Source organism: Rhamphochromis longiceps, linkage group LG5 (assembly GCF_057381845.1).
Source record: "Rhamphochromis longiceps isolate RC_006_pf linkage group LG5, R_longiceps_female_GT1.1, whole genome shotgun sequence".
In the NCBI taxonomy this organism is placed as follows: Eukaryota; Metazoa; Chordata; class Actinopteri; order Cichliformes; family Cichlidae; genus Rhamphochromis; species Rhamphochromis longiceps.
The window spans coordinates 8,408,805-8,436,547 of NC_140561.1; the positions used below are offsets into that span (position 1 = coordinate 8,408,805).

At 40.9% G+C, this 27,743-nt stretch overlaps 3 protein-coding genes and 1 long non-coding RNA gene across 4 annotated transcripts; 3 read left to right on the forward strand and 1 right to left on the reverse strand.

Annotated features, from left to right (window-relative positions):
• Positions 1 to 275: 275 nt before the first annotated feature.
• Positions 276 to 27,609, reverse strand: LOC146669174 (bactericidal permeability-increasing protein-like). The gene is made up of 16 exons (XM_085405648.1): positions 27,515 to 27,609; positions 27,308 to 27,422; positions 27,082 to 27,213; positions 26,853 to 27,008; positions 26,698 to 26,761; positions 25,958 to 26,018; positions 25,788 to 25,879; positions 25,509 to 25,685; positions 25,367 to 25,426; positions 25,127 to 25,294; positions 24,976 to 25,043; positions 24,849 to 24,891; positions 24,711 to 24,774; positions 23,586 to 23,662; positions 23,344 to 23,423; positions 276 to 430 (listed from the first exon to the last, which is right to left on the reverse strand). The coding sequence occupies exons 1-15, from the start codon at positions 27,603 to 27,605 to the stop codon at positions 23,385 to 23,387; spliced, it is 1,407 nt and encodes a 468-aa protein (XP_085261774.1). The 5' UTR covers positions 27,606 to 27,609; the 3' UTR covers positions 276 to 430; positions 23,344 to 23,384.
• LOC146669175 (paraneoplastic antigen Ma2-like) lies at positions 844 to 1,782 on the forward strand. Its single transcript, XM_085407786.1, has one exon. It carries the CDS (start codon positions 844 to 846, stop codon positions 1,780 to 1,782), a length of 939 nt encoding a protein of 312 aa, XP_085263912.1.
• On the forward strand, positions 9,035 to 14,383 carry LOC146669176 (mitochondrial tRNA methylthiotransferase CDK5RAP1-like). The gene is made up of 3 exons (XM_085405634.1): positions 9,035 to 9,080; positions 13,555 to 13,695; positions 14,066 to 14,383. The coding sequence occupies exons 2-3, from the start codon at positions 13,603 to 13,605 to the stop codon at positions 14,195 to 14,197; spliced, it is 225 nt and encodes a 74-aa protein (XP_085261760.1). The 5' UTR covers positions 9,035 to 9,080; positions 13,555 to 13,602; the 3' UTR covers positions 14,198 to 14,383.
• On the forward strand, positions 18,212 to 22,822 carry LOC146669177 (uncharacterized). Its single transcript, XR_014911688.1, has 8 exons — positions 18,212 to 18,482; positions 18,959 to 18,998; positions 19,144 to 19,190; positions 19,503 to 19,547; positions 20,391 to 20,420; positions 21,911 to 21,979; positions 22,186 to 22,260; positions 22,656 to 22,822. It is a non-coding gene; the product is annotated as an uncharacterized LOC146669177 (long non-coding RNA).
• Positions 27,610 to 27,743: the final 134 nt, after the last annotated feature.

The window sequence follows — 27,743 nt, forward strand, 5'->3', positions numbered from 1 at the left end:
GACTGTGTTAGTGTGTTCGATTATTTTGTAACTGTTACAATGTTCTGAACCCTTCTGAAGCTATGGCCATCATGTAGAGACTTCCAGGTTGCTTCACTCACTCAGGATCTTCCTAAACAAAATGGACCACTGAATCATACCCTTGACATCAGTACAAACCTTCCTGATGAGTTTATGGGCTGAGCCACTGGTTTCAGGTCATAATGAAGAAAAGATTAGGTCGGCATCAACTGTTTATATACCTATCACAAAAGTTCACAAAATCAATACATAGAAAATATATAATATATATTTTAAAAATCAAATGATGTCCAAACAGTCATCAGACAGAAGTAAAACTCATTCTCATTCTTTTTGTTTGGTTTTTTTTGTCAAATATCTGTTAGATTATCGTACTCTGACTGTAATTGTGTCTTCATGGAAGGACGCCAGAATGCAGAAAAGAATCCTGGGATATTATTTGATTATTTTGTTTCTGTTGAGGTAGATACCTTACCATTGTTTAACAAACTTTATTGATTTTACTTATTTTCTTTTGTGTTGTTAATTAAGCATTCACTAAAGTGGAGTTAACTTTATAATTAACCTGCTTGTGTGTGATTTATTTCCATATAGTGTGGAGTTATTGCATATTTAATACCATAAGCATTAAAAAGGGAGTATCAATAGGAAAGTAACAACAGGAACCCAGGGCCCCTCTCAATAGAACGTGGGACGGGTGTTACACAATTATGGAGGCACCGCTGGGATACTCCCGTGCTTAACTTTTCTAGTTTGTTCTTTAAAGGAGTATTTTGTTTACAGATTTGCACAGCTTAGCACACCAGCATTAGGGTTTGTATGATGACTACTCGAAAAGAGTCTCAAATTGCACCTGAGCTTAGTAGCTGGTGCAGTAAAGCAGGTATAGACACAAACCGGGCTTTTGTACTGCATGATGTTCCTTCTGATTTTGACTTATCAGACATTGAAGAGACAGCTCAGTCAGTGAAAGCTTTTGGAAGAGTAAAAGTGAGAGATAGACTAAGAGACGCCCAGACAGGCAATAACCTTGTGCTGTGTGAATGCCGTCAAGATATTCAGCCAGACCGCATACCACCACATGTACAGCCATTGAACGGAGGTCCTGTCTGGAAGATTTCCCTCCTCACTGAATCTGTGAGGTCAGCTGATGACTTCTCAGCCAAGCTTAAGAAACTAATGGTAGAAGAAGGCAAAACAATTTATGATGTTAGTGCCTTGCTGTCTACTGAAACCCCACAGGAAAACTCCCCTGAATCCATCCTTCGGGCAGTCGGAGACCTGTTAGCAAAAACTATGCGACCTACCAGTGAGAATACTGCATCTCGACGTCTGCGGATATTCTCTGGCCACTCTCCCACTCCAGCAGGTGAAGAGAGCCTTGATAGCTGGGTTGAGCAGGCTCGCCTGATGATTGAAGAGTGTGACTGCTCTGAGAGAGAGAAGCGAAGGAGAGTAGTTGAGAGCCTAAAGGGACCGGCGTTGGAGATCATCCAAGCTGTATGGCGAGATAACCCTGATGCTAGCCCGGAGAGCTATGTAGAGGCTCTAGAAAGTGCATTTGGATCCCTGGAGTCAGGTGAAGACTTGTACCTCGCCTTCAGGAGCCTGGGTCAACAGCGAGGAGAAAAGCTGTCAGACTTCCTGAGAAGATTGGAACGCTCTCTGACCAAAGTAGTGCAGAGAGGGGTCTCCCTAGCCATCGAGTCGACCGTGCACGTATTGACCAGCTTATACGGGGTGCAACTCAGTCAGAGATAATGTTACTGCAGCTAAGACTCAGAGAAAGAAAGGAAGAGCCACCCGCTTTCCTGAAGCTGCTCAGTGAGATTCGAGAAGAAGAAGACCATGCAAGAGTGAGGCATGAGTCAAACACCACAGTTAGACAAGTGAAAGTTGGCGAAGAGACAAAAGCCAAATCGACAGAGGTTCAAGAGCTCAAAGCCGAGATCAAAGAGTTACGCTCTGAGCTTAAAGAGTTAACAAGCAAGCGCTCAGATGCTGAGCTAATGTTGAAACAAACCAAGAAAGTTGCTGAGGCTGGGGCGGAGAATGAAGTCCAACAGTTAAAGCAGCAAGTTCAACAGTTACAACACCAGCTGACTGTTATGGCAGTGTCACAGGGTTCAACCCAAACTGACTCAACAAAGAGAGATGGGAGAGCCAGACGAAGCAAGGTAAACAGACCATATGCTGCAAAAGATTCAGAAAGTTACTTCTGTTACCGGTGTGGGGAGAATGGCCATATTGCCACCCGCTGCATGGCTCCTGAAAACACTGCCAAAGTAATCCAGAGGCTACTCGGAGCCCTTCGTAGGAGCAAAGAGGGAAAAGGAGCTACAGGTGGCGCTTCTGAGCCCACACAGGTCGGTTCCATTAGGAAAAGTTCCGTGCACACATCCTCACAGTGTGGACTCCCAGAAGGATTGGTTGGCCCATCCATGATGACCGATGTGACCATAAAAGGACAACCATGTAGAGCTCTCCTTGGCAGCGGCTCTCGAGTCACCATTATATTCGAGAGCTGGTATTCCCGTTTCATCCCCAATGTGCCCATTCTTCCTTTAAAAGATCTCGCCATATGGGGACTGAGTGATTCCAACTACTCATACAAGGGGTATGTGGCAGTTGAGGTGGGTTTCCCCCCCCAACTCGAAGGAAGCTGTAGAGACAGTCACTGTCTTGGCCTTGGTGTGTCCAGATCCAAAGAGCCCAGACCCGGTTCCTGTCATCATTGGCACTAACTCCCAGAAACTGCATTCTCTGCTGAGAGATTGTGAAGAGGTAGGAGGGAAAGATGAGGTTCACTCACTGAGGATAAATAAATACCCTCTCCTCAGAACAACCCTCATCACATATTACCCAACAAACAGGCGTGGTGGGTCATGTGAAGTGGCAAGGCCCCGGGCCAATCACTATCCCTCTTTGTGCAGTACAGTATGCAGTTTGCAAGGTGGAACAACAGCAGCCATTAGACAAAAGTATTCTAATGGTGGAGGTGGGCGAATCTACAAACCTCCCAGCTGGAGTGTTGGTTCCACCTGTGGTACTACCATGTTCTGAGATGGACACTAACAGTTTCACACTTCTGCTAAGAAATGAGTCCCAAAGAGAGACTATTGTCCCCACCGGTACAGTGCTAGCTCAGGTGTACTTGGTGGACACTGTCACTGAGTTAACAAAGACCTCCGCCCAAGAAAGGTCTATTGACCCTGAACTGTTTGACTTTGGAGATTCTCCTATCCCTGAAGAGTGGAAAGCCAGGTTAGCAGCAAAGTTATCAAAAAGAGCAGATGTTTTTTCCCTGGAGGAGTGGGACGTTGGCTTAGCCAAAGTTGTCACTCACCACATAAGGCTGAGAGACCCTCGACCATTCAGGGAGAGATCCCGCAGAATCGCACCCGCTGATATTGAAGATGTCCGACGCCATCTACAAGAACTGCTGGCAGCCGGCATAATCAAAGAGTCACGCAGTCCGTATGCTTCCCCAATTGTCATAGTCAGGAAGAAGAATGGCAAGGTGCGGATGTGTATTGATTACCGTCAAAGGAGCTTGCAAAGAAAAGCGTCTGGACTTAAGCAACTTAAAGAAGTCCAGACGCTTTTCTTTGCAAGCTCCTTTGACTACGATGACCTGGATGACTAAGAACCTTCACAGATGTATTGATTACCGTCTACTGAACTCCAGAACCATCCCAGACCAGTACACTATGCCACGCATAGATGATGCACTGGATTGTCTGACAGGAAGCAAGTGGTTTTCTGTACTGGACCTGAGAAGTGGATATTACCAAGTGGAGATGTCTGAGGCTGATAAAGAGAAAACAGCTTTTATCTGTCCTCTTGGGTTTTTCCAGTTTGAGAGGATGCCTCAAGGCATCACTGGCGCACCCGCAACCTTTCAAAGGTTAATGGAGAGAGCTGTTGGAGACATGAACCTGATTCAAGTCCTTGTGTATCTGGATGACCTTATTGTGTTTGCCAGGACACTGGAGGAGCACGAGGAACGGTTACTTAAAGTCCTGGACCGGCTGGAGGAATGTGGTCTCAAAGTCTCCATTGACAAGTGCCAATTTTGCCAACCCCAGGTGAAGTTCTTGGGACACATTGTCTCTGCCTCTGGAGTTGCCACTGATCCTGAGAAAGTGAGTGCGGTGACCCACTGGAAGAAGCCCACTGATCTGAAATCCCTAAGATCTTTTCTCGGATTTTGTGGATACTACCGGCGGTTCATCAAGAACTACTCCGCCATAGTCCGCCCTTTGACAGAACTGACCAAGGGATGTCCTCCTGCACAGGGTAGCAAAAAGGGTGTCACTAAAGGAAAGCAAAATAGCTACTTTCGAGTTGCCGAGCCTTTTGGTGATCAGTGGACCCCAGCTTGTGATGACGCCTTTCAGAGCATTGTTTACAAGCTCACACATGCTCCAGTCTTGGCATTTGCTGATCCAGCCAAACCATACATCCTACATGTTGATGCAAGTTTGGACGGGCTAGGAGCAGTCCTGAACCAAGAGTACCCAGAAGGACTCCGCCCGGTAGCGTTTGCCAGCCGCAAGTTGAGTCATGCAGAGCGGAACTACCCAGTTCACCAACTCAGGGCTCTAGACTAACTTTTTTACATGGGCGCACCGGTACGCCTAACTTTAAAAATTTAGGCGTACCAGCACAAAAGTTAGGCGCACTCAAATTTTTCAACCGCATCGCTTAACACCGCAGTTTTACATGTGCACTTTCTTATTAACTAACAAGCTTGTGCTTAAAGTGCTTTGTCAATATTGTAGAAAATGTTAAACTTAATCATCATCTTGGCCTCCTCTGACGACCTGTTTGCTGCTGTCTGCTGCTGAAAGGCCGTGGGGAGAGGGGACACTTGGGCAGTGCATTTATTGCAGCATATAATGTGTTTTCTGGATACACTGTGCTTTTTCAGCATTCAAATATTGATGGCACCGTGTCAGAGCACTGGCTATGAATTTCAGACAGATCAGGCCTTAACTTAACAAAAAAGTTATCAATAGTTCTTTTCATCTTTTCTTATTACCCACAGCTACATCCACTTCTCTCAGGCCTAGGCTGCTCACTAGGGCTGGGTATCATCACTGATTTCTATAATCCATTCAATTCCGGTTCTCAAAGTCCTGATTTGATTCAATTTAGCCTCAGACAGTCAGAAATATTATAATTCTGATCATTTATCAGTACTGATACACATGAGACTTCATCAGAATTGTGAAAATCACAGCAGATGCCTTTGTGTGAAAGTAACTGAGAATAAAACACAGGAAAACATGAAGGAGATTTTCCTGGTCTGGCTTTTTATAGCAGATAACCTTAAAAATATTCTGCAATATTCTGCAATTTTGCATAATTTTAAGAAATTTAAATTTCTTCAGTATTGAACAGCAGAAATTAGGCTTTCTTGTCCGAGGTCATTTAAGTGAAAAAAGAAAAAGCGCTGTAAACAACGGTAGACTGGTGGGTAATAAGCGAATGAATAATGCAGAAAACAGATTTGAGACGGGAAACTGTTCCTGAAGTACAGAGAGAGAGAGAGAGAGAGCTGTGCAGGAAGTGTGATTTTTATCGTGGTGGAAGCAAAACAGCAAAAGTCAGAGGGAATTCATGACGACATTGATCAAATGTGAAGCGCAGTTTGCTGCTTCTTTTGCTGCTGGCTCGGCGAATTTTGGTTGGAGAGAGACAAAACCTGCAGCTCAGAATCAGCACAAAAAGACGTAAACACAGCGCGGACCCGAAGAATCGCTAAGCTCCAACAGCGTGTCCGTGTTCGGGCCGTCGGGTGAGAAAGCCGAGAAAGCCGAAGCTGATTCTGATGTGTCAGGTCCGCTCCGTGTTTAGGTCTTTGTGTGGAATCCGTTAATGAATTGATATCGCTTTATTCAAGCTACTCACCTCTCTCTTCCACCTGCACTTTCAACTGGACCACGGCCAATCAGAGAGGTCCCACCCCTGACTATCTCTGATTGGTTTAGTCCACGATAGGGGCATAATGTGTGTCTGTTGTTGACCACACGGAGAGTTGCAGAGATTTTTTTTTCGTTACCAGAACAGTTGGTCGCACCTGTGCGACCAAATATTTATTTTTAGTCGCACCACTGAAAAATTTGGTTGCTCTAGAGCCCTGCAACTGGAGTTTTTGGCTCTGAAATGGGCAGTAGTGGAGAAGTTCCATGACTACCTTTATGGGGCTAAGTTCACAGTGAGAATTGATAATAACCCACTCACCTACGTCCTGACCACTGCCAGGTTGAACGCGACAGGTCATCGGTGGCTAGCAGCACTCTCCACCTATGATTTCAGCATTCAATATAAGCCCGGCCGTGAAAATGTGGATGCTGACTCACTGTCCAGGAGTCCGCAAGAGACAACAGATGGATGGGTGGATATCCCACCTTCTGGGGTAAAAGCTTTGTGTCGTCGGATCACTACAGATGGTTTTCAAGAACACACCACCAGATTTGTCGACCAGCTGGGTGCTTCGCCAGACGCCATTCCAGCTTTATATGCAAATTTCACTCAGATAGAAGTGGGCCCGCTGGAACAGCTAAGCCTGAAAGAACTGTCAGAAGCCCAAGACTCTGATCCAGTTATAGGTGTGGTGAAACCTCAGGTTGAGAGAAACCAAAGGGTTTCAGCTTCCACGCATGCAAACCCAGATGTTGTGTTGCTGATGCGAGAAAGATCCAAGTTAAAGGTTAAGCGTGGCCTTCTGTACAGAGTCACCACAAGACCCTCTGGTCAAGAAGTGAGTCAGATCGTCTTGCCTGCTAAGTATCGGCCAATGGTACTAAAATCAGTGCATGATGATGCTGGTCACCTGGGCACCGAACGAACTACAGAGCTCATTAAAGACCGGTTTTACTGGCCCAGAGTGGCATCTGAAGTTGCAACATACATACAGAACTGTGGAAGGTGTGTAGCTAGGAAGTCCATCCCACAGAAAGCTGCCCCTTTACAGCACATTACCAGTAATGGCCCTCTAGACCTGGTCTGCATAGACTTTCTTTCTATTGAGCTAGACTCTAAAGGCATAGCTAATGTGCTGGTTGTCACTGAACATTACACCAGGTATGCTCAAGCATTTCCCACAAAAGATCAGAAAGCACTGACTGTTGCCAAAGTCCTTTTTGAAAAGTTCTTAATGCGTTATGGATTGCCTGCTCGCATTCACTCAGACCAGGGTAGAGATTTTGAGAGCAAGCTCATTAAGGAGCTATTGACCCTGCTGGGCATTCGTAAGTCCCGAACGTCACCCTACCACCCTGTGATGGCATGCCACACATGGTAAGCTCCACACCTCACCACCCGTTGATTCACTTTTGTTTAATTTACAGTCACTACTTTAAAATATTCTATTTATTGTTCAATATTGTTTCTTTATTAAATGTATTTATTTTTCCATCACACCTTCCAATGTTTATATGGCGTGCACACATATTAACCTTGCATGGTCAAAGTTCTGTTTTATGTTATATTAATACATCTTTCTTTGTTTGAGTTACCTGGGGGTTGGTGTCTCCTCCTGTCTGGCAAAAGGTGTGGCAAAGGGCTGGGAGACCTGAAGTACCACTGACAGCCTAATTGGATTGCACCACATGCTTCATTGCCTGGGGGGTGTTTCATGTTTGTTTAATTGTTTTTTATTAGTTGGTTATATGGCAGCCATCTTGTTTCCCCCGTGTGTATCATTTGGTTTAGCTAAACCAGTATTTAAGTTCCCCTGTGTGTCATTTCAGGAGGTCAGTTTATCATATGTTTGTTTGAGGTTTTGTTAATTATTATCTTGAGTTTAGTCTATTGAGTTAACCTCTTTTATTGGTCTGCCTGTTTAAGTTTTGGCTTTGTTAAATATGTTTTCATATTTTTGGGTCAATAAAACCCCTTTTTTGAATTAAAACCACCTGTGTCCTTTATGCTTTACTGCTTGGTCCCTGACAATTGGTGGCAGCAGTGGGATCATCCAGTATTGGACACAGGTCTTTTTTTTCTTTTTTTTTCTTTTTTCTGTTTTTCCCCATGAGGAAGAAGAATGCATTGTGGTGGCAAGAATGAAAAGAAAAAGGGATCTGCTCAGCAAACCTGCGTAGAGGAGGAAAATGGAACCTCAGGAGTCACCAAAGTTGTGGAGAGAGTGGAAAAGGAGCCTACTTTGTCTGATCTAGTCAATATGCTACATGCTCACATGGAACAACAGGACATCTGGGATGCAAAACAGAGTGAGTTAAATGCACGACAAGAACAGCGATTTAAAGCCTTTCAACATCAGTTTAGACTTCTGCAGTCAGAAATCCAAGTCAGAACATCATCATCAGATTCTGCAGAAGCTCGCTCTGAATCATTAGAGTTTGATATTCATCCTTCTTCCTCTGTTCAGCAGGCCCAGGGTGAACCAGTTATGACTAATTCCAATCCAGCCATTTCACCAGCATTTCAGTTTCCCCTACAAATAGAGGGCAGATTGGAAAGATTAACTGAAGCTGATGATATTGAACATTTCCTGATCACATTTGAACGTATGGCTACAGCTTATCGATGGCAGAAATCAGATTGGGTTTTTCATTTGATACCCTTGCTTACTGGTAAAGCTAGAGGTGCCTATGTTCACATGGACATTGATGATTCATTAGACTATGATAAAGTGAAATCAGCTATTCTGTCAAAATATGACATTAACCCTGAAACATATAGGCAAAGATTCAGATCCCTGGACGTTCAACCAGATGAAAGCCCTCGTGAGCTATATGCGAGACTGAAGGAGCTTTATGGGAAATGGATCCAGCCAAAGGGTAAAACTATTCATGACATTGGTGAAACTATAATCTTGGAGCAGTTTCTCAGAATGTTATCTCCTGAGCTTCAGGTTTGGATCAGAGAACACAACCATGGTTCAGCAATGGAAGCGGCTCGGTTAGCTGATGTTTTTGTTGCTGCCAGAAAGAAGGGGCAAGCATGGAGCCATAATGCATGGAAGGCATCGAGGGACACCCGGAAGATACCTCAGCAAAACCATCTGGATTCAGCAAATACAAGCACCAGTAAGAGCTCTCAGTCTACCACTAGACCACCAAAGGCCTCTGGTAAGAAGCTCATTTGTTATCTTTGTGGATTAGAGGGCCATACAAAACCTATGTGCCCAAGAAATTCTGCTAAAATGGTGCAAATGTGTTTTGCTCCTCGTTCTAATGCTGATCCTGAGCAGGAGAGTGACAAATCCATCAAAATGAGCCAGATTGAAGTGAATGGGGTTCTACTCAATGCCCTTCTTGACTCTGGCAGTTCTCGGTCTCTTATTCACTCAGATTTTGCCCCACCTAATATTGTTCGCACCAGTGATACAATTTCAATCTGTTGTGTCCATGGAGATGAGAAAAGATATCCGACAGCTGACATCTACATTAAAGTTCAGGACCAGATGTATCTGCTGAATGTGGGTGTTGTGAACAGTTTGCCTTACTCTGCCGTGTTAGGGCGTGACCTTCCTGTGCTTTTTGATTTGTTGGAGTCTGAGCAGACTGAGGAGTGCAATGTAGCTGTTACCAGAGCTCAGGCTAAGCAAGTCAGTACCCACTCTGAGACCCTGAGTGCCCTGCCTTTTTTTAATGAGGAGTTTGAGACAACTGTGGCGAAGCCACGGAAGACCCGCAGACAAAGAAGGCAGGAGAAATTCAAATTTTCACCTGTGGATACACTAACAGACGCTGAGCCAACACCGTCACCCCTAGGGTTTAATATTCCAACTGAAATTGCTGAACTCCAAAAATCTGATCAATCTTTAATATCTCTTTTCCGGAAGGCCAAAGAAAAGGAACCTGGAGTGGAGCAGGTTAACAGTGAGTACATCTTGCAAAATGACATTCTCTATCGTCAGCAGGGGTCGGTGCTGCAGCTGGTGGTTCCCCAGAAGGTTAGAAACGCCATTCTCACCTTAGGGCATTCTATTCCGTGGGCTGGCCACCTTGGTAAACACAAGACCACAGCTCGCATCAAACATCATTTCTACTGGCCTGGTCTTAGCAAAGATGTGGCTCAGTTTTGTAAAAGTTGCCCACAGTGTCAGATAACATCTGCTAAAATCCCCCATAGAGCTCCACTCCAACCTCTCCCTGTCATCGGCACTCCTTTTGAGCGTCTTGGAATGGATATTGTAGGGCCTGTTGAGAGGAGCAAAGCAGGAAATCGTTACATGCTTGTTGTAACAGATTATGCCACAAAATATCCTGAGGTGTTCCCTTTAAAATCTATAAAGGCCAAGCCCATTGCATTTTGTTTAGTGCAGTTCTTTGCAAGAGTTGGGTTTCCACGAGAAATACTAACTGATCAAGGCACTAACTTCATGTCTACTCTGTTAAAGCAAGTTTATCAGTTGTTGGGCATCCGGAGTCTGAGAACTTCACCATACCACCCTCAAACTGATGGGCTGACAGAACGGTTTAACCAGACATTGAAACAGATGCTCAGGAAGTTTGTCAACGACAGTGGTAACGATTGGGATCAATGGCTGCCATATCTACTCTTTGCTTATAGAGAAGTCCCCCAAGCCTCCACAGGTTTTTCACCTTTTGAGCTGTTGTATGGTTATGAGGTTCGTGGCCCTCTAACTCTGTTAAAGGAGATTTGGGAGGGAGACAAGGTAGAAGGGGGATCCAAGAACATTTTGTCTTATGTCATTCAGATGAGAGAACGGTTGGAGAAAATGGGTGAACTTGCTCAATCACATATGGTGGAGGCCCAGCAGCAGCAGAAGTCTTGGTATGATAAATCTGCTCGTCAGCGTGCGTTTGAGCCAGGACAAAAGGTGCTCGTGCTCCTCCCCAGTGACAACAACAAATTGTTGGCAAAGTGGCAGGGGCCATTTGAAGTCATGAGGAAGCTGGGACCCACCACATATGAGGTGTCCACCCCAGGGCAGTTGCGCTCCAGCAAGGTCTTGCATATAAACCTTCTGAAGGAGTGGGTGGAGCGTATTGAACACAAGGCGGATGCAATGCTCATACGGCGAGTGCCTGAAGAAGATGAAGCAGATGAGCAATATCTACCACCTGCTGGCTCTCTAGATTATGATCTCAGCCATCTCCCAGAGGACAAGCAGCAGCAGGTGAGAGAAATGTGTAAATCAGCAGTCTTTCAAGAGAATCCAGGGAGAACTGACATTGTCGAACATGATATTGTGGTACGAGAAGGTGCCTCTGTGAGACGATTAAGTTACAGGATCCCAGAACGTCTGCTGCCTTCATTGAAGAAGGAAATCGATTTGATGCTATCTCTAGGGATCATTGAAAGATCTAAGAGTGAATGGTGCAACCCTGTGGTCTTGGTACCCAAAAAGGATGAGAGTATGAGGTTCTGCATTGATTTCAGGTACCTGAACTCCATATCCATGTTTGACTCCTACCCGACACCAAGAATTGATGATCTACTTGAACGTCTGGGAAAAGCAAGGTACCTGACCACAATAGATCTGTGTAAGGGTTACTGGCAGGTCCCACTCACTCAACGGTCCAGAGAGTTCACAGCATTCAGAACACCATGGGGGCTTTTCCAATTTACAGTCTTGCCATTTGGACTACATGGAGCTCCAGCAACTTTCCAACGGCTGATGGATCAGGTATTACATGACTGCTCTGACTTTGCTGCTGCTTACTTGGATGATATTGTTATCCACAGCAACACCTGGGAGGAGCATGTGGAACACCTGCGAACTGTTCTGGACCACCTGCACTCAGCTGGGTTGACGGTGAATCCGTCAAAGTGTGTTTTCGCCGCTGCTGAGACAGAATACCTGGGCCATGTCATCGGCAAGGGGGTTATCAGGCCACAAGTCAGCAAAATCGAGGCCATGGAATCATCCCCCCTGCCCCAAACAAGGAAGCAGCTGAGATCCTTTTTGGGCATGGCAGGTTTCTACCGTCGTTTCATCCCTCAGTTCTCCAACAGGGCAGCTCTGCTCACAGACCTGACGGGATCACGTTCCCCCAATTACATCCAGTGGACAGAGGAGGCAGTGGCAGCGTTTCATGACATACAACAGTCACTAAGTAAGCAACCGGTTTTGTACAGTCCCAACTTTGATGAACCATTCATATTACAGACTGATGCTTCAGATCGGGGCCTGGGAGCTGTCCTCCTTCAGGAAACCATGGAAGGCCGCCATCCAGTGGCTTACATCAGCCGGAAACTGTTTCCACGGGAAGTTCGGTATTCCACAGTAGAGAAGGAGACCTTAGCGATCAAGTGGGCCCTGGACTCCTTCCGCTACTATCTACTGGGAAGAGACTTCACCTTGGAAACTGATCACAAAGCACTACAGTGGCTTGAGCAGATGAAGGACACAAATGGGCGAATTACCCGCTGGTACCTGGCCTTACAGCCATTCCGATTCACTGTCCACCACGTACCAGGCAAGGAGAACCTTACTGCTGACTATCTCTCTCGCTGTTCCAGCGAGAGCTCTGAAGAGGGGAGGTGTGTGATGGCATGCCACACATGTTACCTGGGGGTTGGTGTCTCCTCCTGTCTGGCAAAAGGTGTGGCAAAGGGCTGGGAGACCTGAAGTACCACTGACAGCCTAATTGGATTGCACCACATGCTTCATTGCCTGGGGGGTGTTTCATGTTTGTTTAAATGTTTTGTATTAGTTGGTTATATGGCAGCCATCTTGTTTTCCCCCGTGTGTCATTTGGTTTAGCTAAACCAGTATTTAAGTCCCCCTGTGTGTCATTTCAGCAGGTCAGTTTACCATATGTTTGTTTGAGGTTTTGTTAATTATTATCTTGAGTTTAGTCTGTTGAGTTGACCTCTTTTATTGGTCTGCCTGTTTAAGTTTTGGCTTTGTTAAATATATTTTCATATTTTTGGGTCAATAAAACCCGTTTTTTGAATTAAAACCACCGGTGTCCTTTATGCTTTACTGCTTGGTCCCTGACAGAGCTATATGAGTAAAACACAAACACAAATGTGCACAATTACTGCACAAACTGAAGCACACGTTGTACCTGGTAACAGCCCCATTATATGGCTATTCCATTAAAGAGGCACCAACAGCACATCGTCGAGAGGTCCAGTTCATTGAGTTGTATTAGCCCCCCTAACTTCAAGCCTTGCCAGTGTCCAAATGTACGTCTGTAAACGATGCATGACAGACCCGACCACATATTTGCACTTGTCGCTACACCTCTTTATTGCGGCTGTCGATTTACATACTCGGCTGCAGCTTTTCAGCTACAGCCTACACACAACAACAACAGGACATAGTTAATGTTTTAAGCCGGCGAGACCACGTCCCACCACAATGACATAGTAAAACAAAGTAATAGACTGTACTCATGCTTTTCAGTGCTGTTTAGTTAGATATTTTGACATTTGTTAAGGTTTGTGGTGGTTTACTTGCTGAGTAACTAAGTTTTTTGGCACTTCATTGTGGGCTTAAGGCCTGGATGTTGCTTCTTGACTGGAACTTAAATTGCTTTGAGTCGAAAGAAACTGAATTGGCTGCTTTTGATTTTTATTCAGGAAAGTAAAAGATCTGCTGAGGACCTGTGTGGAAGAACTGATGGCAATATGAAAGTGATTTTCCCCAAAGAGGACGTTCATGTTCAGCCTACAGCATTCAGCACTGTACCCATCAGTGTTGGAGACTATGTGCTGGTGAAGGTAGGATATAATTGATATAGACGGATGCAACTTTAAAGAATATCTGTTGTCTTCTAAAAAAACACAATTTATATGAGCAAGATGTTTGGCAGATTGAATGAGTGTTAGGCCACTACCTGAAATAGTCAAAGCCAAGTTTTAAGGGATCCTTTAGTGAATATATCATGTGTTTATGATGTATCATCATGTCAGCAGTTTAATGTTTCTGCTGTAAGCACTGGTTGATCCAACTTTAAATGCTGGGTACACTGTCACCAGTCAGGAAAGTGACTGGAAAAGTGTTTCAGGAATATTGATTATCTTGAATGTATAAATACGGTTCTTGTATTCAGTCTTTTATTCTCTGGCGTCTTCTTTTGTCTTGTTTTAGATCTTGTCTGCCAACTCCCAGAGCCTGAGAGGTCGAGCTCTCAGTCTCAGCTCCCTGAGAGCCAGAGAAGTGCACTGTAGGACTCCACCTGAGGACCAGCGTGATGAACATGTAGCTCACACTCAACCGTGACTTAAACATGTCACTGATTGATGGACTCGGATGATACCACATCGAACAGACTGCTACATTTCCTTCATCACTTGTTTGACGTTTTTGACAAATGGAGGATGCTTTCAGGTGGACTGTTGCAACAAGCTGTGAAAGTTTCACTTGTAAACAAACTATGGAAGTTTATTAAAAGCTGTTTGAACGATGCCTGACGGTGTTCTGTGTGATACATAAAGTGGCATTTTTTAAGATCATTGAATCATAAGGAGACACATTGTCTTTTATGTGACTTTGTCATTTATTAAGCACTCTAAATTGCCAATGTCTGAACATGCTGTAAGGTAACTTACAAAAAGCAAACGGGGAAGCAAGCGTTAGCTAATATTAGCCGGACGACACCCTAAGGTAAATTCTACAGTCCAATTCTAATCCCAACTAAGGTAAATTCCAACCTGACTTATATGTCAAAATGTAGTCTTGAGAGAAAAAGGTTAATTGCAGGGCTGAAGTAGTAGCTTAGCTTTCTTTTGCCAAAATACTTATTGTTACAAATGAATCATGTCATATTTGTGCAGCTAGCTTGGTTACAGCTAGCTTGGTTACAGCTAGCTTGGTTACAGCTAGCCTGGTTACAGCTAGCCTGGCAACTGTATGCTGCTTGCTAAGATTAATGTCATGTAGCTTCACCCATAAAACCATGTGGAAGTAGCTTATATTTATATTCTTTTAATCTCTACCCACCACAGAGGGATGCATGCAGTTGCAAAAAGACTAGCAGTCCTAAAGTGGTCTATAGACTGGAGCTCAGAAGACATTTTGCTGATGAGTGTGCTGATGATCCCATACGGTAAAAAAATACATTTTTCCTGGCCAAAATATATTTCAAATATATGGTAAATATATTTTGTATTTGTGATGCTCCAAAAAAATATATTTTTGAAATTGAAAATATATTTCTTTCAAACCAAAATACATTTCAAAACATATTTTAGGGTGAAGAAAATACATTTCCAACCTTACAGTAGAATGTATATCAAAGTATCCTTTATTTAAAATATATTTAGTGCAATAATGATGATAATGATAACAATACTAAAAGTAACATGTTTTATGCACATCTGCAAAAAACAGTTGGATTCAAACAAAACAGAGTCAAAGGTCTATCACGAATTAGGTTGTTTATTCATTTGCTTACAGTATTTCACATTACACAATATCTCACTATAATGTAGCGTTCATTGACTTTGAAATTATCTGTCAGTGATACAGTAAACAAGATACAACAACTGCTATGTACACTTTAGTTTTTGACAATATATACAATTTAGTACTTAAAGGAACACACTCCACTGTTTTGGAAATAGGCTCATTCTCCATCTCCCTCAGAGTTAAAAATGCAGCGTCTTCTTTCTAGATCCGTACGTTAATAGGGCTCTGGAGCGTGATCTTACGGGATGGGGCGTAGCCAGGATTTTTGGTCAAGGCGCCATATTAGCAGGCCAAACAAATGCTTGCTGTGTGGTCGGTTGTAATGTTAGATTGCACTACCGACAAAGGAATAAGCTTGAAAACAGGCTCTCTTTTCATTGTTTCCTCACCTGGAAACATCATGAGGGAGCTTATGTGTTGGATGTTACCAAAAGAAGGCGTCTAGCCTGGATAGCAGCTGCGAGACGAGCTGATATTCAGTTCTCTACCAGCCACAGATATCTGTTGGTGTGCTCCAGTATTTTCATTCAGGTAAGTTCTAAATAAGTTCATATTATTATTTATAGCCTGTTAATTTTATTTTCAATAGCACAAACTTAGAACAAACATGCAGAACTACCTTCTATTTATAGAGTTGCTAATTATTTGGCATTATTGCAACAAACCAGCCTATGAAATGAATGAAACAAATCCTGACTGGGTTCCAACACTACACATGGGGCACTACGAAATCCCTGCTTCAAACTACATGCTACATACCACCATGCCAATCAGATTACTTCTTCCATGTGAGGGTAAAAAGGTGACCTTCCTGGATAAGATGGCAAAGGTTTGCTGCGTTTTGGTGAACATGTGCCCCAGTGTGGTAGTAAAACCAGGGAAAAATGCTCTTGTTAAATACTTTTAAGTCTTGTGCTGTTTATGTAGTGATAAGTTTTCAAAAGAGACAGTAAATTACAGAATGCTAGTAGTGGGTGATATTATACAAATGCTGTCATGATTTTATGTGAACATTTTGTCATTTGTAAACTATACATAACATTTTTTCTACATTGTAACTGATGTGATGTTCGACAAAGTGCTTTTAATTAAAAATAGGCAAACATTTCTTTGTTTCTTTATTCAACTTTTGAACAGTGGTATTTAGTAAGTACATATTCAGTAAATGCAAAGTATTTACATGGCCCCCTAAATTAAAACATTATGGGTTATTCAGAACAGAACTATGCTTGGAAAAATATTGTCCCATCAGTTGATCCAACTCCTCCACAGTAGCAGGTGGAACTTTTCTTTTTTGAGGATGGCTTCTTTTACCTGTCACAACGAATGGTCTGTTTATGTTTTGATCAAGAACCTTTTTTTTGGGCAGCTGAAGAGGAGAAGTCTATCTTATGGCCAACCTCTGGCTGTATCTTGGTCATATTACCCAGCAAAACCCAGTATGCAGGTTCATCTGTAACAGTCCTTGTGCCACAGATCCTCACTGTTGCTTCTACATTAAACAGAAGAGCAGTGACATGGCTGCAAGTCTCCACGACTCTAGCCATACAGCTGCAGTGGGCGGCTTCAACCTTCCCTGTGATGCTCACAATGACCTGTGGCTGCAATGCTGCAATTCAGTCTTTAAGAGTGCAGGACCTAAAACACACACAGACAAAGTTCATTTAAAGACAAGAACTTTAATAAGCCAAGTCCGACACGAATGTGTTTTATTTACTTTCAAATCCATTTATCATAAATGTAACAAATAAAGTGTTTTTATGTATCCATCTATAGAACGCTGCATGTTATATTCTAAATCTGCATGTTTCTTTTTAGAAACCTATCAGCAAAAAATGAACCTAAAGTATGTAATGCAAGGATGTAATTACTTTCAAGAGGGAGAAAACATAAAGTTCGACTTTAAGTGACAACTATGGACACCTAATATGACAAGCAGATTCTGCAGGTCATTAATCAATGTATAAAACTAAAACAGAATGTATTTTTAGTGACACAGGACACAAACAAGGAAGCAAGATGTGTAATTAGGATTATTTATAATAAATATGAATTAATTAGGGCAATTTCTTTAACCATAAAGAATAACTAAATCCTTCAGGACAATGTCACATCAATGCACTGAACTCACTATGTTATCACTGTAATTTCCCCCTCACGAATGAATTTTTGCTAGCACTAATTTGAATGCTGGGGGGAATCAAACGCATTTTACTCGCAGTACTCAAGCTGACTTACCTTTGCTTGAATGACGCCGTACTCACAACGTGGAGGCTTAAAAATAGCCAAATCTTGTACCCAGTCCTTGGTGAATTGGATGTGCGCCTCCAGAGATTTATAATTGCGAAATTGGTGCGCCGTGTATGCTCTGACTCCACAGACAAGGTATGAGAGTAGATCATGCTAAGTCAATAGCGGTTTGGTCTTCAGGGTTTCTACTCCACGGCTATATTTCATACGGGTCCACATTTCAACAATCAAGTACCGTCTCTTTGCATCTGGACAGAATCTGTCTCTATACCGTCATTTTCTTTTGAGCTACGTTTCAGAATGGTTCGTAGCAATCTTGTTTTGATTCGTGACCTGCCAAGATGGTGCTGCGCTCCCACAATGCATTGCGACATTATGTCAACTCCAAAGCCCTTTGCGTGCAGGAGTGTATGCGCATGCGCATTGCCACGGTGGTTTAAAAAATAAAGATATAATGAAAAGTAATTAATAAAAATTAAATATTTAAACATTCCCACAAATGTGCAATGAACGTGCAAAAACTCTCTTTAGTAGTTGTTGCTGTTTCTTTCTTTCTTTCTTCTTTTTTTTTTTTTTTGAAAAATAACGACGTCTCTGAGGCGCGAAATCTGACAGCGAGAGGAACGGCCGGATACAGGAGACGGGAAGAAACAAGCCGATTATGTTCGCGTTAATTAAGTGGTTGGAAGATGTAAAATTCTCAATTCTGCCAACTGAACATATACGAGATTTTAATGAGGATGAATAATTAGCCGGCATGGAGGAAACGGACCTTTATTTCGTGGAGTGGCGACAAGAAGCCAAGGCGGGTGGCCAGTCTAAGAAGCCTCCATCATCAAGCTAGCAGGTGCCTTTTCCCATATAATATTACTTTATTCTCGTGTATTTGGAACGGAAGCGTAGAGCTGCCACCCAGGCAAAAGAGAAATATAAGTATATCACGTTATAACGTGAAAAGTTTATCGTTCTAACAATATACTATCATGTTTGAACAACATGTTTGAACAACATTGTACGAAAAATGTACATAATTATCACGTCCGTACAATATTGTGCGAACGTGACAATTATGTATATTATAATAACGTGATATTATATTATACAAACATGAAAAGCATAATGTTAGAACAATAAACATTTCACGTCATAACGTGATACAGCTCTATTTTTCTTTTGCCTGGGTGGCAGCTCCACGCTTCCATAATTTGGTAATCAAAATATGTAACTTAATTAATTATATTGTGACGTACTTTTGCCTTTTCTTATTATTCTGCCTTCTCAATAACTATCAAAGCCTATTCACATTTAATTTGGCTTTCACAGAAATCCTACCTCTCCTTCTGGCTACAGAGTACTTACCAAGGTTAGAAACAAAGAACAGTTATGCTTTATTAATGTTCGCTAATTACAATGTTCCACATTTCCTTGCTTTTTAAGTCATTTTTAGGCTTTTTAGAGTTTTTGTTTTTTATTTTTTTAGCAGTAATGTTTCTGCCTATTTATTTCAGCCCATGAAATCGAATGCAGATCTTCCTAATGTGAGATTTACATAAATGTAAGTAATTTTGTTTGTCATTGTCATTAATGTTGTTGCTGTTGTTGTTTTTGTGCAGTTTGCAATCATATAAACCTAGCAAGCATCAGTCAGCACAGTGACTAACCTAAACAGATTCTTGCTTTATTCACATATATTATATGTAATTATATATACCTGCACATTGTACCTAGGGTTGCAGCCACTTGGCCCCACCCCATTGTTGTGACAGCCCTGATTGTACTTATACACTGCATCTGAACAGGGAACAGTCTGCCACATTAATGTATTTTTAAGTGACTTGTTTGTAATACATGAATTTGTTTTTTACAGATGTCAAAGTCTCAACCTCATGCTGCCCTCCCCCATCCTCCTAAAGTAAGTATTTGTTGTTGTAGTTTTTTATGCGGTGTCTGTGTCACATGCTAATCATAATTATTGAAATAACTGTTTTCTAACAGATTTTCCAAAACACTAGTTATGTTTGTTGTCATTCAGACCAATACTACTGCTTAGACATTGTTTAGTGGTCATGCATGTTTGACAAGCTCGTTATGATACCAAAACAGTAGGCCTATCACAATAATCGATATATCGACTTAACACACAATACATGTACATGACCTCAATAATTGTTGATGATGTAATTTATCCGCCATTATATTTACAAAAATAAAATATAATGATAACAAAACAATAACATTAAATAACACTGTTTTCTATTTGTTAGAAAATTTACTATTTATTCAAGTTTTTAAGGTATCTAATATTTTGATTCCTAATTTCAATGATCTAAATACTTTAAGAATTAGATGTTGGTTTGTCAATTGAAAGTGTGTAGATCTTGCATTATTATGGTGTTATATTATGATTATACATTCAAAGACATAAAATGGTCTTAAAATGACAATGACATAACTTGTCGCAATTGTTTATGGGGCAATATACCGACCAACAAAAAGTCGCTATCGTAACAGGCCTTCAAAACAGACGGTTTTATGATTGATAAATTCAAAAAATAAATACATTTAATTTCTCTGAGATTCTCTAATATTCAGTTACAGTTCACAACACAGTTACCCGTACATGCAGTATTATACTGTAAATATAAATCTCTGCATTTAGCATCCCACTAGAAGCGTCACAGTTACTGCCTCTTTTTTTTTTTTTTTTTTACAAATACCTGTACTATCACTAACACATTTACTGTTTTACTTTTAGCCTGTGGATACAAATGCAGATTTCCTTAATGTAAGTTGTTGTGACACACTAATGTGTGGTCACATCAGGAGTAGTACTTGTTAAAAGAAAGAGAGACTTGTCACCGAAGTGAACCATGTGTAATGAGGTAGTTGCACCCCCCAGCCTCCGGGTGGCGCATTGTTCAGTGAGACAGAATAGCGAGGTCATAGGTCCTCCTCTCCAATATGGCAGAAGCGAGGCAAAGAGAAACTTCACCAGTCGTCTCTGTCTCATCATTTCCCTGTTTTGCAGGTTTGTAACCGGTAAAGCTATAGTAAAACGGTTGTAAAATATTGATAAGAAACATAGCTAAATGTGGGGGTATAAATCAGCGGGTAAACGCTGTTATTGGTTACGTTTTATGAAGTAGAAGGACTGAAAAAAATGCCAAAGCCCAGCCAGCCGCGGGCGCCATTTTGGTTTCCTTTCGCCACTTATCTCGGGTCGTTTAGCTGAATAAGCTCCTTGTCGTGTCCTGATTTTGTGAATATGAATGTTAATCTGCTGTTGGCAGTGAAGAACAACTGTTTACTGGTTCTGAAAAGTGATTTTGAGAATGTTAAAGCTAAAGCTAAGCCTGCCAGCATACGCATGACTCTTTCATGTATTTGTGAGCTACTAAGCTAAATTGGTTTAAGACCAAGCACTGGTATGTTGGTTAAAACAATCAGAATACATAGGTATTTGGGTTAAGAGTTAAATCGAGGTAAAAATGTATTTGAACATGCATTTCATATTGTTTTGAATTGTCATTCAGAGAGAATAGCCGAGTAAATGATTTGAAGGTCACTACACGTGAAGTACTCTTGTTTCCCATGAAAAGATCGTGGTATTGCAGCTTGAACATACAGACGGTTTTATTGTTATTTCTGTTGTATATAGAGAATGGTGATGCTGCAAGTTAAAAATACATGTGATTGTATAAATAAATATGGCAGAAGCGAGGCAAAGAGAAACTTCACCAGTCGTCTCTGTCTCATCATTTCCCTGTTTTGCAGGAACATTTAATCTGTTTTACCGGCCCAAACTCTGGGTCGGTTACATTGTGCATTTTAATTACATCATGTTATTTTTATTATTATTTATTTATTTATTTTATTTTACATTCAAATATTTCAAGCTTCTTGGTTAAAGAAGCTTGATTGCTAGTAGGTAAAGAATAGTTCACCTATAATTCATATTCCCAATTAATTTCTCACCTCTGATTGAATGCCTTTGTTTGTTTTCCTTTTGACTATAACAAAACATTTTTGCTGGATATATATGGTGAATTTATATGCATAGATACAGTCGTAGTGCTTGACACATGCAAACAGCAGTAGATGTACTAAAAAGGAAATAATTACAATCATGATGTTGATTGCTGATGTCAGTATATATATTTTAGAGGAATGTTTTGTTTTTCACCCAAAATGAACTATATTGCTTCAGAAGAGATTTATTACCCTACCGGACTCTTATATATTGTTCTGTTTTTTGTTTGTTTTTGTTATTTTCAGGTTCAATGGTGCGTGTTCTTCTAATGGCCGCCTTCCCACTGGAGGTTTTGATCCACAGCAATTTAAAAGGTAATCAGCTTTGAAAGTCAGTTCAAATGGTTAGCTAATAGTACTTTAAAAAGCCTACAACTCTGTCACCAGTTTCTTTACCAAAAATTACCCATAAAAGTATCGCTCAATAGCATATATTGTAGTTCAAATGTTTAGTTGTACAAATATCAAATTTTTGGAAATCTAAAACTAGTCAAACACTCAAATGTTCATGCTTTTTATAGGAGGACAGAGCAAAACGGACATCGGCGCAGAGTGAAGAACTGCCCTTGATAAGGACACTATGACAGCCATATATAGTAAGTGAAGACTTTCTGTGTATCTAAAATTGCATACAGCACAAGTAACTTACTTTGCAACCATTAAAATAGGTTGTAAAGTAAGTTACCAATACAAATAGGTGATGATGCATTGTAGTGGTTGGTCTCAGACAAAGAAGGTCAACAGATTTATGAATGCTGGAAGGTAAGGAGAGACGACCAAAAGGGGTGTTAGCATTACTGTAATGTGAACTGGATAGACTTCCCATCTAGGAAAAAAAAGAGGTAAAATTATGCGTAAAATATATCTGTATTAATATCTGTATCTATATAAACAGAAATATCTGTTTGCTAAATGAAGCCAGCTAACATAAATCACATTTTTATTTTAACTCTGATAAAAGTAATAGAACTGTGACTTTTGTTTGTTACAGTGGCGGTAAGGAAGGGGTTTCCCAGCGTGTCCAGAAGGGCTTTGAGGATTGCCGTGAAAGCTGGGGGAACTGAGACTGCTGGAAAAGGAAAAGAAATTACATTTTAAGTATGCTGACTTATGTTCATACAATCACACACACATATACACATACACACACATATGTGTGTGTGTGTGTATATATATATATATATATATATATATATATATATATATATATATACACACACACACACACACACACACACACACATATATGTATATGTGTGTGTGTTTCTTTTAGAATGTTTGAGTATGTAATGAGAATAAACTTATAAAATGAATATTCCTTGCTTGATTGATATGCTATATGTATGTTTTAAACATCAAATAAAGATTTCTTTCAGATGTTACATGTGAATGTGTTTTCTTAGAAATATATGAAGGGTTAAATTTATATTTTTTTGAATGATTTTAAATAAATTTAAATTGTATTTTGAAATATATTTTATTAATATATTTCAAAATATACAAAAAATGGCCAAAAAATATATGTGCTAAAAAACATTTCAAAATACATAAACATATTTCAAAATGTATTTTAAAATACATTTTGAAATACATTTCAAAATATACAAAAAATGGCCAAAAAATATATGTGCTAAAATACATTTTAAATATATAAATATATTTTAAAATGGAAGGATGCTAGAATGCAGAAAAGAATCCTGGGAGTTTTCAGGAGTGCAGTTCAGCTGAACTGAACATCTGTCCCAATCAGGATGTAGTCCTAGAAGGAACAGTTCACAGCTTTGAGTTAGAAAATCTGCTCATTCCTTAGAAATGTCAAGATTTCTTAATTAGATCTCATGTCATATACAAGAAGCAATACGCTCACATGCATGAAATCGATTTAAAAAAACAACAACAACATATTATCAGTATCTCTGACCTTCAGCACATCAAGCTGGGTGTTCATAAGCTTCATCTTTCCAATTGTGGGCAGTGGGTATCCCTTAGCAAGTTGGACTGCAAAATGAAATTCATAATTTTAGACCACAATTTCACAAATGTGGCAGAATGTCATAATGATATTATAGATGTATTACATAGCATGCACTGGAATCATTCCACCTAATGTAACTTCATACACAAATTAAATTAAGGAAAATACTGACATCAATAAAATTATTGATGAAAACAGTGGAATGTGTTAAAGTAAGGTCTCTGATGAACGTCATTCATTTAAACTGTTAGAAAATAGACTCCCACAGTGCAAATTAAAAACAGCAGACTCATTAGAAGTGGTAAAGAGATGCACAAGGAGATGACCCTGAAGGTGATTCAAAGGTATATATTTTTGGAACATTTTATGATTTCCCCAATAAGAAAATGGGGTAGAATCTTAAAATAAATGGTAAAATATTCAGAAGACCAGTACAAGCTCTATCCCCATGCACTAAACAGAAGTGAAGAAGTTAAAGAATTGAAAAGTGGAGGGAGGGTGGGACACGTCAATGAGAACGAACAGCTGTTAGAACTGGGGGAACGTATATAGATGAGAACCAGGAGGAGCATATTTGGAGGCGTGGTCCCACTCCTGAAATTCCCGATATTTTATCTCCAATAAAAGCAGGAGTGAAGGTAGGTGAGTACAGTTCCTGTACTGTGGTGGAAGTATTCTGGATTCTTGTAAATTACTTGAATAACTTTATCTTTTATGTTTTAAATTCTTAACAACACCTGAGAGGTAAATAATGAACTTCTTCCGATTTCATAAACTTATTGACTTTATAAAATATGAGCTGATAGCCTAAATAAAATCAACAGAAAGAAAGAAAAGGAATGAGAATAGTCTCCATATAAGTAAGAGCTGGGGGTCTGTTTTACACAATACAATATTAATAATTATCCAGACATATGTAGCTAAAAATGATAATCCTGCTGGTCCCTCGTGTTGTTTGTCTAATATTCCCTGGAACTTTGGAGCTGCTGTGAAAATGCAAATGGAAATCCTCTTTGGAGATTTTGGTGAAAAAAAAACACTCTTTAAATTTCAAAGTGAGGATGAACTCACCATTAACTGTGGGTATCACCACCAATTTGAAGACCCCTTGTAAGATGCTATTGAGGGCGCTGACCTGTAGGTTAGATGTAGGGTTAGTTTGAGTTGCTGATGATTCAGACTGTTATTGTATAGAAATGCACTTCTTACCTGAAAGTCTCCCACATTACTTTTGTCCAGGGTCAGATCCATTCTGTGCAAATTAGACTAAATTAGAACGTGATGTTCATCTTAACAAAGACCTCTCGGCCCTATTTTTCTTTGCCAGTTAACTCACTTGTTGAGGGTGACAGCTGCAGCCAATTTCATTTCACTGACAAACATACGGGCACTCACGCTGGCCTCCTGTCAAGGCAATGGTGGTTCATTTCAGATGGTTTTCTAAAACCACAAAGACAATTTAAAATCATATCAGCTGGGTAACTTACCAAGTTCAGGACAAAAAGAGGCGACAGAGTAGAGTTGGGCTGGATGGCAAAGGCCGTCACTGTGGTGGTGGCCTGGACTGTTGCGTTGTTGGGCTCAAAGGTCAGTGTGGGGGTTTTCTCCATCTTCACCAGCAGCTTCATCATCAGACCTGGGAACTGCTTAGCAATCTAGAAAAAAAGAATTTCATGTGAAAAACTGCCAAGAATGCGTCACATAAAATGACTGGGATGTGTTGTCACCTCTGGGATAATGACTCCAAACGTTATGGTGTTGAGTCGGATTGGAGAGCTTTTTGGTATCTGGCACGACAAAGTGAGAAAAGTTAGAGATCAGTTTGATGTCCTGAAAAGAAGGTATGAGACTCAGGAGGCAGCAGTTTACCATGTCGTCAGTGATGGACAGGCTGAGGACTCCAGCATTGTTGTAGACGAAGACTGCAGAGTTGACAGTAAAGGCAGACATGCCGATGTACAACATGTTGTTGTTCTGGGGTGGCAGGTTAAAGGCCGCTGGTGAGAACGGAGGCTCCTGATGCTTCCCGATGTTGTAAAATTCCCCCTGAGAAAGAAGACCCAGAAAACAATGCTCCAGATTTTTTAAAACTAATAAAAATGTTATCTTTAGATTCCTGTAAAAATGTAGTGTTGCATAATTCTCTACCTTCAAGCTCAGATCTATCGAGGACTTTAAAACAGTCGGGGACGATACCATGGAATATTCAATCTCTGCATACTTGTCCACCTTGGCTAAGACTGCATAGAGACAGAAGCTCACTCATGTGTTCATCACCAGTGAAACAGCTGATTGAGTAACTAAACAGGATACTTTACCATTGAGAGTTTTCAGCTGAGGGTTTAAATCAGATACTACAGTGGTGGCCCGAGGGCAGATCTGCAAAGCGGAAGGAAGAAATCTGGTGTTAGACTTTGATTTGTATTGGAGAAAGTCATCATTAAAGGCTCACAAAGACATTTCAAAATTAAACATTGGTGAACAAAAGAGCAGATGTTAAATAATCACTTAATCGCTTCTCTTAATGGATATCCATGAGCAACATGGATATCCATTAAGAGAAGCTCACAGTTCTCCATGTAGCAGCTTAAAATAACCTAATGAAAAAACATACACAAGTTTTTCTGAGAACAAACAAAATCCTTCTAACTGGGAAAGCAAAGAGATGATGATGTGTTTGTTTAATGATAAACTTAATGCTGCTGCAGTTGAACGTTTCATTCCACATACAGCTTGTTTCATGATTTCAATTAGGCTACATTGTTAGTGTAGCTTGGTTTGTGTTTGTTGCCTCCCTTCCTCCCTGCTTCTGACTTTCAGTGCATATCTAAGGCTCCTAAGGTTTCCATATTTTGGAGGTAAATCAAAGTATCTTGAAACACTGCGGGCTAAGCCCGAACCAATAAATCTTTACTTCTTTATTTTCATCATTACCCGGTTACTTCAGAGTAACAAATGAAGGAAGATAATGTGAGACACTGTGAACTAGCAGACACCTTACCTAGCAGGTAAAGTGTGTAAGCTGGATTTCTGCTGCATGTAGCAGATTTGACCTCACCTGTTTCTGAATCGCATTGCGCAGAGCCTTATCAATAAACCTTGTGAAGAGATTGTACAGCCAGCTATCAAAAAACAAAACCAGCAGGAATTAGAAGAATTCTGCAGATGAAGTAAAATAGTAAAACCCTTCTCCCTCACAGCTGGGTTTCTCACCTCGCTCCACCATGAAACTTGACCTTTGCACTTCCAACAGCAGCTGAGCAGCTGTCACTGCTGACCGCTGGTCGGCCTGTCTCATCAGTCTTGATGGAGATGGTTGTAGCGATACTGAGACCATTCACATTCAATTCAAAAGACCCGCTGTGCTTTCTGGTAAAAGAGAAAAAATATCTTTTTAAGCAGATAAATTACTTCTCTAAAGAAGAGATGTTACCTCACTCACATTATTCGCAGGTACTTGACCCTCCAGTTTCCATTCAGACTGATGAAGGCATCACCTATAGACATTCTGACTCCAGTCCCTGGCACCAGGTCCACTGAAGACTTTGGTATTCCCACCTTCAATACACGTATACTGGAAGAATTCGTGTTTTGTTTGTTTAAGCGGAAACAGGACAAAATACTTTGTAACAGAATTTAGAGACATGTTGAACAAACTGGAGCCTTACTTTGACAAATTGTACTGGACTTTTCCAATCGGAGACACCCTCTGTTCCCCTGAAAAGTCTGGAACTTGGATAGAATTGAGTTTCTGCTGCATGTCAGCCATGCCCAGTTGCCTGCCTAACAAAATGTAAAGAAAAATAATTTACTGAGCAAACACTGGAGAAATCAGTCCTTTTTGAGCAAGAGGACAGCTTTTACACAAACCTTACCATATTCAATGCCTTTTTCTGTCAACCTGACCTTTACTCCAGGATTGATGCTTAAGAGAGCCCCCAGAACCAGCCAACAGCACAGGAACATCTTCAGAGCTGAGCCATGAAGAATAAGAAGACCAAGGAATATTTATACAAGCACAAAAGCAGAAGAAGCTAAGCTTCTGCTTACGAAATCTATGGGGAAAAATTGGAGAGCAATAAAATCCAGCTTCTTCTTTTAGTG

Coding starts and splice junctions, on each gene's coding strand:
- LOC146669175 (XM_085407786.1), top strand. CDS start 844: ATGACTACTCGAAAAGAGTCTCAAATTGCACCTGAGCTTAGTAGCTGG.
- LOC146669176 (XM_085405634.1), top strand. CDS start 13,603: ATGAAAGTGATTTTCCCCAAAGAGGACGTTCATGTTCAGCCTACAGCA. Junction 13,696..14,065: donor GAGACTATGTGCTGGTGAAG/GTAGGATATAAT, acceptor GTCTTGTTTTAG/ATCTTGTCTGCCAACTCCCA.
- LOC146669174 (XM_085405648.1), bottom strand. CDS start 27,605: ATGTTCCTGTGCTGTTGGCTGGTTCTGGGGGCTCTCTTAAGCATCAAT. Junction 26,762..26,852: donor AAGTTTCATGGTGGAGCGAG/GTGAGAAACCCA, acceptor GTTTTTTGATAG/CTGGCTGTACAATCTCTTCA. Junction 25,686..25,787: donor CGATAGATCTGAGCTTGAAG/GTAGAGAATTAT, acceptor CTTCTTTCTCAG/GGGGAATTTTACAACATCGG.